The following is a 15,587-nucleotide window of genomic DNA, read 5'->3' on the forward strand; positions in this document are numbered from 1 at the left end:
GTGCCAGCGTGATGGGGACAACCCAGGTGACCTCCCCCTTCCGCTTGAGTCTTCTCTGAGGAGTCCCAGTCAAGCCTCCATCATCCCAAGCATGGAGCAAGACTGGCTTTTGAGCCAGGATGGCTTAACCTTTGGATTTGGGATTGGATGGGCCCACAGTAGGTCCGAGCTCAGAGCCCACATGCTACCTTGAGCATGGGCAGAGGACGGACCAGAGCCCCGTGTGGCAGAAGGGGACACTTGAGTGTCTTACCACCCTGATGGCCACCAGGTTCTACCAGTCCCCAGGCCACGTATGTTCAGGAAACCAGTTTAAAACCAGAACAATTGTGTGTGTGCTGCCCGATCTCCTCCACAGGAACGCTGGTACAGATGGTTTTAATGCCTGGCCCCTGCTGAACTGCTTTTGCTTTACAAGATGAGAAAATTCTCTGGTTTTGACAAGGAAAATTGCTGCCCAGATGCCTGAACACCGGTGCTCTGCTTGTTTAAATATTTGTTCAAACCAGCTTGACTTCTCTGGTGCGTTTTTGCATGAGAGGTTTTGGAGGTGGGGGAAAGAACTCACTTCTAATAAAACCTCCTGCTCTGGTGTAATCACATGAGAGCTTTTAGCCAACAAGTACCCTCTGTCCCGACGGCAGCATTTCGCATCACGTCTCCCCGTTGCCGTCCTGTGTTTCTTCATGCCTGTTTTTCACTTAAACAAGTATGCGTATTAACATGTAGGTGTCCTATCCACAGCCCAAACAGAGACTTTCAGGACTTTTAATCTCCAAAACTCGTAATCTCGCGTGTTCACATGTGCTGTATTAGAGAAAATAAATAGGGCTGGGTGGAGGAAAATCCATTGGCTTCCCCAGCCATGCGTGTTCAGTGGCTGCTTGGTGTCCTGCAAAAATGGCAGGAATTGGGATTGCTTGAGGGATAATTTAGAACTGGTGTGAGTAAAGGTTGTGCTTGCAAGGAGGTGTATTGGAAATATTGGTATTGACCCCCTCCCAGGCTTTACATGGAATATCGGTGGAAGTTTGCCACTGCCAGCGTCTAGCTTGTGATCTGTCCTGCTCTGAACCACTTCATACCTACCGCTAGGATCACCATTTCCAACCCTGCTCCCCATCGTGATGTCCCTCATCGGATCTTGGTGCTATGAGTGTCTTTTTAAAAGACCTGGTAGAGCAAACTGCAGCAGGGACACCAAGTGCTCCCCCATGCGCCTATTCTAGCCTGTCCAATGCTCTCAGCAACCTCTTTGAAGCAGTTATTTCTACAGTTACGCATCTCAACTCATTAGAGCATCACCGTGCAGCCAGCTGATTAGAAACAACCAGATTGCCACACCACTCCGAATTAAGTTTTCAGCATGTGTACATTTGAAAAGTACAAGTGTTCACCCCAGGAAGTGCCTTGAAATGCAGAAAAACAGAGATCTAGGGAATGTTTGCTAGAATTTGCCAAACCTCTTTATTAGTTTAATGTAATTTATGCAGCAAGATAACTCCCTGTCCCCTCAATCTCAGTATTTTCATGTATTGCCTGGAGAAGTCTTGTACTTAAGCCGTTTATTCTGCTCAGGTAAAACTGTAGCAGTTTAACATAAGCGTGAGCGATTAAGAGGCAAACCCACAGGCTTCCTTCAGGTGTCAGCAAACAATTTGGCTCTTAATTTCCACCTGTTTGCCGATGCTTGAATATAAGTGAGTTGCGATTAAACACAATTAGCTGTATGTGCAGTTCTGGGAGGCGAGAGGAGCAGTGGAAGACACTGGTTTGTTCGGACACGGATGGGCTTTGCTGGAGCTCTTGCAGACGTGTTGGCCAAGAGATGGCATGGGAAGGTCACCTCTAGAGGCCACCAGCTTCTGCAGCAACATAGGAGACGTCCTTGGCTGCATGGCTTGTGGTGAGAAGCTTCTGTTGATGGTGGCCATCAACATCAAGCATCTTCCCAAATGATGGCAGCAAAGCAAAGGCAAGTACTAGCTGCTTTGTGAGGGCAAACCTGCTCTCCAAAATCTAGTGTTTTAACCACAAAAGCTTCTCTTTCTCTTCTGGGGGAAATCTGGGCATGATATGAGATCTGGAGTCCAGCTACAGGATTCCCTGAAGTTCTGGGAGCTGCTCCAACACTGGGTGCGTTTAGTGGCTTTGGTGTTTCTGGTTGTCTCTCATCATTTTCTATGATCGTAACATCAGAAAACGTGCTCCACAGCCACTCATCAGCCGCCCATCCATGTGCTGTCAGTCACTGTGATTTATTTGGGTGTTCAGTGCCAAACTGATTAAATTGCACATTTCACAAAAACGAGAGTTGCACCCGTGGCACCGTGTGAAATTATTGCATCTGGCCAAAGAAACTAGCAAAGGTTATGGTGTCTGTTTACATTCCTCATAAAGAAAATCTTGTTAAACTCTCTCTCACATATTTTACAGCCATGGTAAGAGCCCCTGAAGAATACACTGTCAGGAGAAATGGTTTCAAGATTTTTATCTAATGTTATGCAGCGGCAGTAGATGCTGTTTAATTGGGGAGCTGGTGGGAAGCCCGTGTGGTGGCACAGAGAGATCCCTTGTGCAAACAGAGGGTTTGTGGGCCGGGTTTTGCTCTCGCGCATGAAGCTGTGCTGCTGGAAAGGGCAGCGACCGTGGGACGCGCGGCGTTTCAGGTCAGGTTTGCCAAACAACCACAGCTCCTTACACTGGAATGCGAGATCGTTTGTCTTTTTTAAATTAACTTCCGTGCCTTGCTTTGGCCCTGCGTGGTGTTTTTCCTACCTACCCCTATTTTTAAAGAACTATGCAGAAGCTAATTTTAACCTGCGATACTCATCGTGTGTTGATCAATCCCCATCTGTTCCTGTTCCGGCAGGTCTGGGGTTGAGCTGGATTCTGGGGCTGTTTCCATCCCTGTGGCTACCTCCACTTTTATCTGCTAAATATTTTGTAATCCAGCTGTTTCCTTTTTGTTCTCCATATGTTTTATTGGAAATGAGCACTGAGGCGCTGAGAAAGTCATTCCAGCCGGGACGTGAAGTTTCCTAGGGCGGCGTGACGGGAGGGTTTGGTGCTCAGACACCCCCTCCTTACTCCTGGGGGGTGTAAATGTTCTGCAGCTCCAGTTCCCCGTGCAGAACTGGTCCCCTGGGAGAGTCCCAGCACAGCACCAGAAGCACAGATTAAACCTGGCATCCCAACTGATACAACAAAGAAAAGGGTTAACTCCAAGTCTGTGTTTTTAGCAACGCTCTCTTCTGCATGTATTTGCTTCATTCACCTTTAAGGGCTCGTAGTGGTTCCTGCGAAGGACTGTGCAGACCAGCGTTGATCCTTCATCCATCAGAAATATTCAACTGCATCTGGGTGAGCTGTTGAGAAAATTACATAGCAGGTTGGGCCGATTCCTGATAGTGAGTCTAGGTAGGGAATTAAGCTGCCAGACAAGACCTACACAAGTAGGAATTTGACCCAGATAGTAAGTGAACCTTTTTGTTTTTGCAGAAGCTGATTTTTCACTGCTCCTCATGATGTGGGATTTGCTTTTGTGCTTCACCAGGAGGGAGCCATCACTTTTGGCTCTGATACTGTGCTGGAGCTTCTCTTAGCACTGAGTGAAGAACTAAAATTGCAGCTCAGGTTTTCTGCTTCCTTGGTGGCTCAGACCAAAGCATTGATCTGAACTAAATAGTTTAGTACGGGCAGAGGATCTGGCTCAGAGCCTGTGGGGTGGAGATACCTGCTCAGCTTCTGCAGCAGCGATAGTGATGGATGGTCCCTGGGAGAGGTGGACGTTTAGTCATCTCCCAAGGGTGGTTTGATGGACGTGAGTGACTACCGAGCCTCGAGACATTTGTCCATGTTGTATCAAGCTAAAGATACTTCATATCTTTAACGTGTTGTAATGTATAGATCAGTTTGAACGGCTTTTTCTTTTGACGAACATGCTCTTCTAAAATCACCCTGTGCACAGAGGGGCAGATCACTTATGAGGACCAACAGGGACCACCCTGGATTTCAGAGGGTCCCGTTGGCCAAGCCACTTCTTTCCCTGACCGCTTCATATACCAGCAAAGTGGCCATAAGAAGCAATGTTTGAACACAAAACCTGTGGGGAGAGGCTGAGGGAGCTGGGCTTGTTCAGTCTGAGAAGAGCAGGCTTAGAGCTGAGCTCAGCACTCTCTAGAACGACCTGAAGGGCAGTTCTAGCCAGGGGGGATTGGGCTCTTCTCCCAGGCAGTCAGCAATAGGACAAGGGGGCATGGGCTTCAACTCTGCCAGGGGAAATTGAGGCTGGAGATTAGAAAGCAATTCTGTGCAGAGAGAGTGGTCAGCATTGGAATGGCTGCCCAGGGAGGTGCTGGACTCACCGGCCCTGGAGGTTTGTAAACTGAGATTGGCCATGGCACTTAGTGCCGTGATCTGGTCAATGGACTGGAGTTGGACCAAGGGTTGGACTTGGTGATCCCTGAGGTCTTTTCCAACCCAGTCCATTCTGCGATTCTGTGATGTAGGAACGAAGAGCCACATTTCACAGCTGTCCTGGCCAACTTGGGCTGGAAAATGTTCTTTGTTGCACATACCGGGGCTGTGGTGCCCAGCAGCTCCCAGGAGCCCTGAATTACTAAAGAGAGAATTTCCCCAAGGCTGCAGTTGAGTTTTCACAAGCGGGTTTGTGCACTGGCCAAGGCTGCTGACAGCTACACAATATCGTTTTCTGTCATTTTGATTTATGGTCTTCTCTGCAACCAGAGTCCCATGTAAAAATATATATATAAAAAAAATCAGGAGTTTGTCTTAAAAGCTCAATGCAAGTTTATTCTTCAGCTGACCTAGTGAATTAAAGGTATTTTTAGCTTTATTTATTTATTTAGGGAATATAAAAAAAGAAAACTACTACAAAAGTAACCTCCACTGCCAGTTTTGAGACCTGCTGTGGTGATTTCTGTTGTGCAATGCAAAAAGTCTCATTGTCCCTGGGAGTGAGAAACCTTGAGAGCAAAGATCTGCTCTTGGCTGAAGTTTCCACGCAGGACATGGGGGCCGAGCTCCACTGAAGGGTATCTTAAAACTCCCCGTAACTGGGGGTTTCTCCTGGAAAACAACCCAAATCCCCCAGGGGAAGGGCTGGACGTGGATCTCCGCTCCCCTTGGACGGCAGAAAAAGGGCTCATCCTGCATCATCTTGGGTTTGCCCGGAGGTTTTGTGAACTCGCTTCTGGCACCCAGACTTGTGCTCGTTGCGCTACATTTGGAGCATCGCTTCTTGGCGTTAGTATTTGGGGATTATTGCTTGCAGTTTCCTTCCGACAGATGCTTAAAAGAGCAATACTGAGCTGGGAATGGGGGGGGGAAGGAAAAAAAGCGTCGCTTGGCTATTTGTGTGCAGTTGTGTGAGCTACAAAGCGTTCCGTGACACAAAGGAAGAGGCCACATGAAACAGCTCTTGGGGTGGCACTAACAGGAATAAAAGCTCCGAGCGCGGCCCTGGGAAAAGGCAAGAGAGCAGGGAAGTGGGTTTTATTCCAGTTCTTTGCTTTCCTACAGCGCTCAGACGGTTTTATTTACAGCATTTCCCGCACCTTAGCAGTGATGAGCATATAGATAATGTAAGATATATGATATGTCTCAAAAATATAACTCCAAATTGTGGCATGGGCTGAAATGAAGTACATTTTCCAGCCGTGGGGTAGGGATGGATAGGTTGGATATTAGGAAAAATTTCTTCCTGGAAAGGGCTGTTGGACATTGGAGTTGTAGTGGTGGAGTCACCATCCCTGGAGGGGTTTCAAAGGTGTTTAGATGAGGTTCTCAGGGACATGGGTTAGTGCCAGTTTATGGCTGGATTTATTGTGAGTGAGGCTGGTTGGCTGCAGGAGGATATTTTGGATGTATGGGTAAGAATAGCTTATTTCCTAATTTGTTTTCCTGCAGTATATATATATATACACACATACACATATATATACCCACCCCTTCCACAGCACACATCAAGTGTATACAGGGCATTTCCTTGATGACTGGTATTTAGCAGCTCAGTTACAGTCGGATTTCTGTGCAGTCAGCACAGATATCAATGGCAAAATGCTTTTCATAGATCGAATGCTATGTCATTGAAAATTTCTTGAAGTGCTCATTTCAAGCAGTTCTTAAAATTTTCTCCTAATGTATGAGCTAGGAAAGAAACATTTTTCAGGGTGCAAAATGGGAAGAAATTTTGTTCATTGCTTTTTTTAGATCTTCATTCAAATTAGTGCCAAGAAACAAGTATTTTACCACACACACCCCCAAAGCTATTTCTGTATTCATAAAAGCCACTTGGTTAAATCAGGGGGTAGAGCAATAATTGCCACCTAAGGAATAGACACACGTACTGGATTTTTACTTGCTTTATATTTGAAGGCTTTTCTCCATTTTATAATATAACTTGCTTTAACTTCAGCAATCTAAATTCTTCTTCAGTTCAGGAAAACCTAAAAACCCTCGTAATTGCTGCTCTTATCGCACCCAACCCCTGTAACAAGATGAACCTTGGATAATTAAATAACGACCCCTGGAATAACCTTCTGTCTTTTAAATAAGATGCTTTTATGACAACCAGCACCAATGTAGAGCCCGTTTCAGGGAGCCATGGTCCTGGTGGCAGACACAGCTTTGCAAGTGTCACAAGGAAAGCTGAATATCAGTGTCTTTTATTTTACCTCGTTGCATACTGCAGCTTCACAGCAAGTAAAACCTCAAGCATCACGGGCTTCTGAAAGAGAATGGGCCTTTGCAAGGAGCTCATGTGCTTGGATGTGAAAAGCACGGCTGAAAAATGGACAGAAAGTGAATAGCCCTGAGGAGCTTCAGTGCTGGAACTGAGGAAATCATTTGGTACTTGTGCAGACAAGTGTTCCCCAAGTTCTGCGCATCATAGATAACAGTAATCATCTCTCTGCCTCCCATGCATCCGATGGGAAATGCATCTTCCCCGCTGAGAAAATGGCTTGTGCTAAATAAAGGTTTGTCCTTAACAGGGAGTGAGAGAGATGGGAGGTGGACATGAGGGCTCTCATCTCTTTCCCAAAGAAAAGCCATTAAGCGTATAAAATACATATGTTTTCTCCTCAGCAGCAGTCGGGCTTCCCAGCCCAAAAAGTCACAACAGGACCATAAGGTTTATAAAGATGTCTTCCCCACCAGCAATGCTGCTGAGTCAGTGAAATCGGATTGTGCATCTGTGCCTCGTTAGGCCAGTACCTCTAATTAAATCATTGGCAACAAATGGCTTCAAGCTGCTCTGCTTTGGGGTGGTGACTTGCAGTGAGGGTGTTTGGCCCTTTTCATGGTGATGTCTGAAACCACCGCTGTTAGACTGACAAGAAGATGATGGGCCTGCAAAATTAAACCCTGACAGAGCCTTTCCATTATCTGAAGCTACAAACAGACCTTCCACGTCTCTAGGTCAGAAGTGAGTTCTTTTCTTTACCTATTTCTAGAGAAAAAGCACAGGGGAATAATGACTCATGCAGTTTTTAGGATCCTAGGCTCATAGTGAAGTGTCCACCCAGAGATCCCTGTTGGATTCTGCTGTTGCTTGAATGAAAAAAGTGCTGTGTAAAATACAGTGCGTTAATTTGGGTTAGTTTAATGATGTAGATTGTCTTTCATACAAATTTTTGCGTGGCCCAGCTGCAAAAAGGATGTGGGATGTACTGTAGCACCTAGGAAGGACCTGGGTATGGGGGAGAAAGGGGAAAAGGGGGGAAAAAAGCAGAAAATGGAGGAATGTGAGATACAGGCTCACCTGAGGATGCCCTGTTTGGTGCTGCCCTGGGGACATGGGACCTGCTTGGGGGCTTGTCCTTGCTGAGCTGTACCTTTGTGTGTCCTCCGCAGGCCTAGCGATGAAAACCACCCCCACGTGAAGCCTGATGCCTACGTGAACAACCTCGCCGAAGCCGTTGACGTGATCCTCCAGCAGATGTAAAGCCGGAGGTGGCTGGAAGGAAGGAGGAGGTGACCTCTCGTACAGCCCCTCCACAAGGTCGCTTTGTCCTCTCCAACCTCCATCGGACACTGACAGACCCAGGCTTGCTCGGGGTGCCAAGCGCCTGCGTTCCAAAATATTTCATGCAATGGTACTAAAATGATTTACTGATGTTATCAGGGGAGCACCAACCCCGCTGTCCTCTGGCACATCTGGAACACCTTCCCGTGCTGCTGTGTCCCCACCAGCGCAGGTGGAATCAGCTCTTCTTAGCTGCGCTGAGCCTTGTCTGCCCCAGGGGGCCCTGAGGATGATGAAGAACTCGCTCCAATGCTGGGGTTTCTGCCCCTTTTAACTCTTCATGCACACATGGACCCAACCCGGAGGTGCCCAGGTGGGAAACGGGGGACCCCGCACCCCTTCACAGACAGGCTTGACTGCTTAACTCACCCTTTCTGTGCCTTCTGGGGTGCCTGGGATGGGATGGGGGATGTCCTTGGGGGGTGAGGGAGGCCACCAAGCCCTGGGTGCACCAGCCCAGCCCCTGCACCTATGGCAAACCAGTAACCACGTTCCTGCCACGATTGGCCCCCATCGGGCACTGCCCTGGGTTAGGGCTCGGGAACACGGTAACGCTGTGACACGTTATGGAACAACCGCGCTGTCAGGAATAAACTCTGTCCTGTGGATCTGTTTGTTGTTGTGTTCAGTCACATCCGTGCTGGAGGGGATGCTCAGAGGATGTGATTGTGACAACCAGTGGTAGGACAAGGGGCGATGGGTTCAAACTGGAACACAAGAGGTTCCACTTAAATATGAGAAGAAACTTCTTCCTGGTGAAGGTGATGGAACACTGGCCCAGGCTGCCCAGGGGGGTTGTGGAGTCTCCTTCTCTGCAGACATTCAAACCCGCCTGGACACCTTCCTGTGGAACCTCAGCTGGGTGTTCCTGCTCCATGGGGGGATTGCACTGGATCATATTTTGAGGTCCTTTCCAATCCCTGGCATTCTGTGATTCTGTGATATAAAATGCTCTTCCCTGCTTGGAATAAGCTGGCGAGGGCTGTGGGACCGATGGGGTTTTCCTTCTCCCTGAGGGGAATGGGGGAATCCTGCGGCAGATTTGGCTTTGGCTCTGCCACGAAAGCAACTCGGCTCTGCCCGGTGCTGGTGCTCCTGGCTTTAAGTTTCCAGTCTCTGTAAAGCACCAATTCCATCAATTCTGCCATGACTATAAATTCTGCTTTATAAATATTATGTGGAAACGTTTGGCCACTTTTTTTTGTTTTAACTTCTGAGTAATAATTGCTAAACTTTCTTCCAATTCCCTTGGATACCCAAACCACACAGGTGCACCATTTGGACTTTCACCTGCTTCAGACCTCCCACAGGATGATGGAAAGGTAAGAAATAATGCACATGTTACATATATTTATCTATACATGCTCTGGGGCAGTGTGCTCTGGCTGCCGCTAGCATTCAGCTACTGCTCTTTGCATTTGCAAATGGGAGGTAAATAATAATTGCAGCTATGTTTCCAGCAGTCCCAGCCCCTGAAGGTGACCCAGAGGGACACCCAAGCGATGTTTCGTGTTTCTGGAGCAGCCTGTGAGTGTTGGAAACTTGTTTTTCAGAGCTACCAGCTGAGCTGTGCAGCCACCCCTTGGGGACAGCGGGGGAGAGAGGACTAGGAATTAAATTAAAATAAACCACATCTGGGAAAATGACCTTAGTGCCATTTTTTAAATCTGTTTTTGTATCTTTTTTATCCTCTGGGTAGCGGTTCAGCCAAAGTCTACAGCACTGTGTGCATCCACGCACACGTGAAATGGTGCTTGAATGTTGGGGCTGTGACGGATCACTGCGAATTTCTTTCTTATCCTATAATTCTTCCTTTTTGTTCTATTATACTAAGCTTATCACTTCAATCTGATTAAGTTTAGGCAGATAAACATCCTGCCATCTGTCATGAAACTTTTTAAACTGTTTGCTTACTCAGAGAAACACAGACGTTTTCCTTTCTGGTTTGCAAAGGCTGTAGGGAGATACTAAATACCCTGTTTCCCCAAGAATTGATTTAATACCCCATGTGCTCTTGCCCTACTCTGGGCTCTTGCTTTGCTTGGGTTTAGATTTTATTTTAAGGGTGTTGGTCTCTTCTCCAAAGTAACAAGCGACAGGATGAGAGAAAACAGCCTCAGGTTGTGCCAGGGGAGGTTTAGATTGGATATTTGGAGAAATTTCATTAAAGAAAGGGCTGTCGGGCATTGGAACAGGCTGCCCAGGGCAGTGGTGGAGTCACCAACCCTGGAGGGGTTTAAGAGACACATAGATTATGTTCTTAGGGACATGGATTAGTAATGGACTTGGCAGTGTTGGGTTAATGGTTGGACTTGATGATCTTAAAGGTCTTTTCCAACCACAACACTTCTCTGATTCTTTAATTATCTTTGTCCTTAAACACAAAGCATAAGGTGCTACTTTGCACTGAAATGTGGATTTGCGGCTAAACAACAGCCATAACATCACAAAACACCCATTTTTATGGTGCAACCCAAGGCTGGGACACCCTTTACCATTTCTAACCCAGACACCCAAATGCAGGGTCCCAGCCGGGGTGGCTTTCCTAACCCACATTTATTTTTGTGACCCCCATCCCCAGTGTCCCCCACCCCATGGGGAATAACACAGAGAGAGGCGAGACGCCAGCCGGGGGTTATTGAACCAGGAAGCTTTATTTACACAGTAAAAGTAACAAGCAATTTCCTGAGACTGAGCTGCTCTAGTGCAATATCAAGTCACGGAGGGGGGACGAGTGGGCAGCCCCTCCCCGGGGACACGCACGTCCCGCTGCGCTTGTGCAACTGCAGCGAGACTTGGCTACTACAGGTCAGAGCTTCAGAAGGCTTTTTCTTTTTGTTTCTTTTTTTTATTATTATTATTATTTTTTTTACTTATTTTTTGGCCATCCTCTCCTTTTGATCTCTGGAACATCAAACCCACGAAAAGCACCGCTACAATCCTCTAACGTCCTACGTTCGGTCTGGCAGCCTGGTTCAGCCAGGAGCTTTTTCAACAATGCACTTGAAAGGCGACTTTATGGGCCGAACAGGCTACGCTATAACGTGGAAAAATTACAATCTATTTTACAAATACTTCTGTCTCTTTTTGAAGATATAAACTTTCATAAGCCAGGCTCGAAGAGCTGTATCTGCAGACACACAAACCCCCCGTGCACATGCTAAGACTTTTCCTATTAAACTCCTTTTATTCAGGACTCGTGCCTATGAACCCTGATTGCTGCCAACACCAGCTCGCTCGTCCTGGGTCGCACCTCGGACAAGCCACCGAGTCTCTTCACAATATTGAGCCTGTTTTAGCTACAATAACATCCATTGCCTGTATATTACTTTAATATCACATTCTGGCAGCCGGCAGGAATTTGCTGGGGGAGGTTACCGAAGCATCTGTGTAATAAAGTCCTTTAAAAACCACGAGCAAGACCCTTCCCCTGGGGCGATGGTCGCAGGGTCCAGAGCTCCCAGTGCTGGGGAGCGAAACCACTTCGGACTTTACAATCAACAGGATGTCCCCCTGACTCTGAGGCACATACTATATTATATTTAATATTTTTTAATTATTTTATTTATATATATATTTATATATATATAAATCCGCAAATGGTTTCTTTTTTTACCTCTACAGAGAGAGAGAGAAAAAAAATTTAAAAGTAAGGCTTTCTTAAACTAAGTACATGAAATCATACAAACCCAACAACGAAATAACCCAACAGAACACCACCCTGGCCCCTAAACCGTCGCTACCTGCAGCCTGTGCAGCCCAGGATAAGGCCATGAGTCATTGGAGAAGCGTCTTTAGTAAGGCAAACGGGTTGTGCTGTGTGTAAACTGAACGCTACGGCTATGGCGAGTACAGCTGGGTAGTGGTCCATGGGTCACCGTCCTGCCGGGGGGGGTCGCATGGCACCGGTCACAGCCCTTGGAAAGAAAACAGGAGCCCTTGGGAATTACAGCCCCGGTGATGCACCTGGAGCCTCGCGGCTGCAGCCGGACATGGATTTGGGGTGAATTTGCCCTTTTTTCGGTCAGGCAGGAGGTGCCAGTGGGAGGTGTGTACCCCGAAAGCGGGGATGTGTCAGGGGTATTGAGCATCAGGAAGACTCAAAGCTGAGAATCGTGTCGTGGTTGTGGGGAAATGCTGCCACAGCTCAACCCTCCCAAAACATCTGAGGCAGTCAGCGCTTTCCATAACAGAAGGGTTAAAAATGAAGCCAAGATGTGTTTTCTTCCAGATGATGCCTCAAGCAACACTTTAAAAGAGCTGGAGGGTTCCCCGAAATGAAAAGACATCCCTGTTGTCCCCTCCCGGACTATTTGGGACTGGCGCTGCCTACCAAAGCCTGGCCTAGGGGGAGCAGACTAAACCTCTGCGGTGCCAGGAGGGGGATAAAGCTATAGAACAGCGGATGGGTTCTGCTGGGATGGGAGGCACATCCCGAACCACCGCAAGAAAAAAGTGCACTAACATAACCAGAAATTATGAATAAAACCTGTACCAGTGGCTCTCAGCTCTTCCTGACTTACAGACTCCTAAAGATGGTGCCGAACGCCGTTAAAAATGTTACTTCTTCAATTACTGTTGGTATAGATGACCTTTTTCTTTTCCTTTCTTGCTTTTGCAGAGCTCGGGAAGTAAACCCTGAGCCTGAGAGAACCTGCAGAAGACGCTGGAAGCCACTTGTACAGCTTTCCTAGAGCTTTAAACAAACACACAAACAAAAAAAAAGAGGGAGAAAATAAAAATACATGTCCTTCTAAACCTGTTAGCAAGCAGACAGCTTATTTTTTACCAAAGAGAATTCCTAACGTACAAACGTAATGGTCACCACTTTATCTGTGCTTAAAAAAGGCACAGGAAGAGGAAAAGCTTTCAGTGCTGCTACCTGGATTTTCAGCCTTTTTGCCAGCTGATTTTTTGTCAAGTAACCCCGCGGCGTCTCGGGCCTGCAGCCCCTTCACAGTAAGACAGAGGGGAAAGAGAAGAGGGTGGCAGCTGTGCCTCAGGTAGCAAAGAGGGCACAGCTGCTGGGAATTGGGTAAACAGCCCAGCCCCGCTCAAAATTGGGTGTTGGGAACCCGAGATAGGGTGGCACAGAGCCCCATCGGGCCTTTTTCCTGATGGGTTTCAAAGAAGGGATTGGAACGGAAGAAAAATATGGATGATTTGAGCATCCGCAGGCAGCGCCCGCCGAGCGCTGCTGCAGATGCTGCTCCGCGTTGGAGCTGTGCGGGGCCACTGGGTCCCTTTAATTCCTCATCAGGAAAATAAAATTAAAAAAAAAAAGTAAAAATCCAGCTCTTACCATTATTAAATTTAAGCAAAACACTTCACTTGTGATTTCCTTCTCATGGCGCTGCCAGGGATGCCGCTGGGACACAGCTGGGGAAGAGGAGCCGCAGCCGGCCCTGCAGCCACCAGCCAGCGCTTGGATTGCAAATCTCAATATTCTGGTTTTCCCCCACTTTTTCCAGTCCCATGGGTGTTGGTTTCTCCTTGTGCATCCCCTAAGAAACAAGCACAGGTGGGACCCGGGCGAACATGGACAGCCCCATCGGCTCCAATACAAAGTTGGCAAAAGCCACTTACTCGCTAAATGTGAATTTTTGGCGGTCCCTGTGCCTGGTTTCCCCAGTTGGGCAGGTGGTTCCTCCTGACTGGCTGATCTCTGGCTACAGTAGTTACAAAGAATTTCAAGGTTCGCACACGCACGCAAATTGCTCGGAATACCTGATGAAATTTTGGCAAAGCTGCTTCGTCCCCTCCAGCCGTCGGGAGGGGAGCGGTGACAGGACCCGCCAAACCCTGCGGGGAGCCCTGTGGCTCTGCTGGCAGCCCCCCAACCCGGGCCGAGGGGACCCGCTCCCTCCTCAGTTGTTTTCGATCTGCTCGATATCTATCTCGCCGTCCAGCTGGAAGAGGCTCTCGGCGCCTGTCCCGCCGCTCCGCCACACCGCCCCGTCTTCCTCCTTCCCGCCGCCATCCTCCTCCTCCTCGCAGGAGAGGTCGTCCCTGCTGGCCCGGTGCTCGTCGGCCCGCGAGCGCGGCGGCTCCGGGACCGGGGTGCAGGCGGGGGTCCTGCCCGGCATCACCTCCGGGGAGCGCGGGGCCGCGGTCCAGGGCTGGGGGCCGGGGAGGCGCTGGGAACCGTCCTCGGCCGCAGCACTAAGGCAGGTGAGGCTGTTGAAAGTCTGGCGGTTCTGCAAAGACAAGCGGGGAAAAAGCTGAGAGGTGGGGGACACAGACCAGAGGGAATCCTGAGGCTGCCTCAGATGAGGCGAGAGTCCCCCCAAACCTGCGACCCCCCATCCCAGCAGATCAGCTGAAACATCCAACTCCAGGAGCTGGGCAGCCGCTGTGAACCCACCTCCCCATGGCAGCTCCTGTGCTTCTCCCACCCCTCCAATATCAAATCCAGGCCCACACTGGTCCAGATCAGCCCCACCACTGTATGATTCTATGATTCCACCACCACCTGCACCCCATGCGCCTCCCAGTCGCACACGTAAGGCAGTACAGAGCCATTCTCCCAAAATTAAATGAGTGTTTCCAACAACCCCATGTACTAAACTAGCTACGAGAAACTCCGGCTCCTTCTTTAAGCAGCTGGAGCTCATGTGCTGCTCAACTCTGTTGTGATAGGTGTCCTCCCTCATTAAAGACCATGCGAGGTCAGTTCTCTGTCCCTTATCTTTGTAATGAAGAGAGCCCACAGCTGGTTGCCTTGGCCAGAAACTTGATTTAGTTGATGTACCATCACATCCTCAAAACAGTTTCAATTTCCAGCAATGAGAAGGAGCTCACAGGCATTCAAAGCCCTCCAGAGCAGAGCAGACGCAACCTCTCGGAGATGCTGTGTGACCACAAGCGTGCTTACCTGACAGGGCATGCCTTCTACCTGGGTTGTTTTTTAAAGGAGTAAATGAAATCGTAATTAGCAAATGCCAATGGAAATAACGTGGCCATCCCGCTGGCGTGCTCCGAGCAGAAGAGCGTGGAGCATCTCAGCAATGCGTGCAAGCAAACAGCGTGCAAAACGAGTGTGCGATGGTGAACGCGCTTCACAGACACCTGTCCTGGCCACATCCCACCCCATGGGTCTGAACGTGCGTCCAACAAATACCCGGGGGGAAGGCAGCCCCCTTGCAAGCTGAAGATGCTCACCTGATCCCAAATTCTCCAAAATCACACCAATATATAGGTATGAGCACACAAATCCCCTTCTCACAGCTGCTTTTCCTGACGTGGGGTTTACGTGCAGTAGGAAACTTGAAGCGTATTTGCAATGAGCCAGGGCTCCTGCTTAGGAGATGCCTGGCTTTTCAAAATCCCTTCTTGGGAGAGGCTTTTTAGTGTCAATAGAAACCTCAGTGATGAGAAGACTACAGTATGGGTACACGGCTTACATTTTATCTATAGCAGATAAAGAAAATCTACTGTGAAGGAAGAAAACTACACTCCATTAGAAGTTATGGGCAGCTTATGGCTCGGTGGAAATATGGATCAGGTGGGATTCCCTTGAGGCTTCACCAGCACCTGG

At 48.4% G+C, this 15,587-nt stretch overlaps 2 protein-coding genes across 8 annotated transcripts in view; one reads left to right on the top strand and one right to left on the bottom strand.

Moving 5' to 3' along the window:
• Positions 1-12,808, top strand: part of LHPP (phospholysine phosphohistidine inorganic pyrophosphate phosphatase) — an 80,488-nt gene extending 67,680 nt beyond the window's left edge. The window contains exons 7-9 of one of the 4 annotated variants that reach the window (XR_010651764.2): positions 7,879-8,363; positions 9,320-9,372; positions 9,511-12,808. Coding sequence is in view for 1 of the 4 variants with exons in the window: in XM_065843432.2 (XP_065699504.1) it covers positions 7,879-7,969 (91 nt within the window). In the remaining 3 variants the exon portion in view is untranslated. Of the gene's footprint in view, positions 1-7,878; positions 8,659-9,319; positions 9,373-9,510 lie in introns of those variants that run through there. The other 3 variants (XR_011740362.1, XR_011740363.1, XM_065843432.2) reach the window with 3 other exon arrangements.
• FAM53B (family with sequence similarity 53 member B) overlaps positions 10,684-15,587 on the bottom strand; it is a 47,949-nt gene continuing 43,045 nt past the window's right edge. For all 4 annotated transcript variants that reach the window (XM_065843661.2, XM_065843660.2, XM_071812225.1 and 1 more), the window contains one exon: positions 10,684-14,247. In XM_065843661.2, the coding sequence (XP_065699733.1) occupies positions 13,918-14,247 (330 nt within the window). In that variant the 3' untranslated portion in view covers positions 10,684-13,917. The remainder of the gene's footprint in view (positions 14,248-15,587) is intronic.

This window comes from Patagioenas fasciata, chromosome 8 (assembly GCF_037038585.1).
Source record: "Patagioenas fasciata isolate bPatFas1 chromosome 8, bPatFas1.hap1, whole genome shotgun sequence".
NCBI classification, from domain to species: Eukaryota; Metazoa; Chordata; class Aves; order Columbiformes; family Columbidae; genus Patagioenas; species Patagioenas fasciata.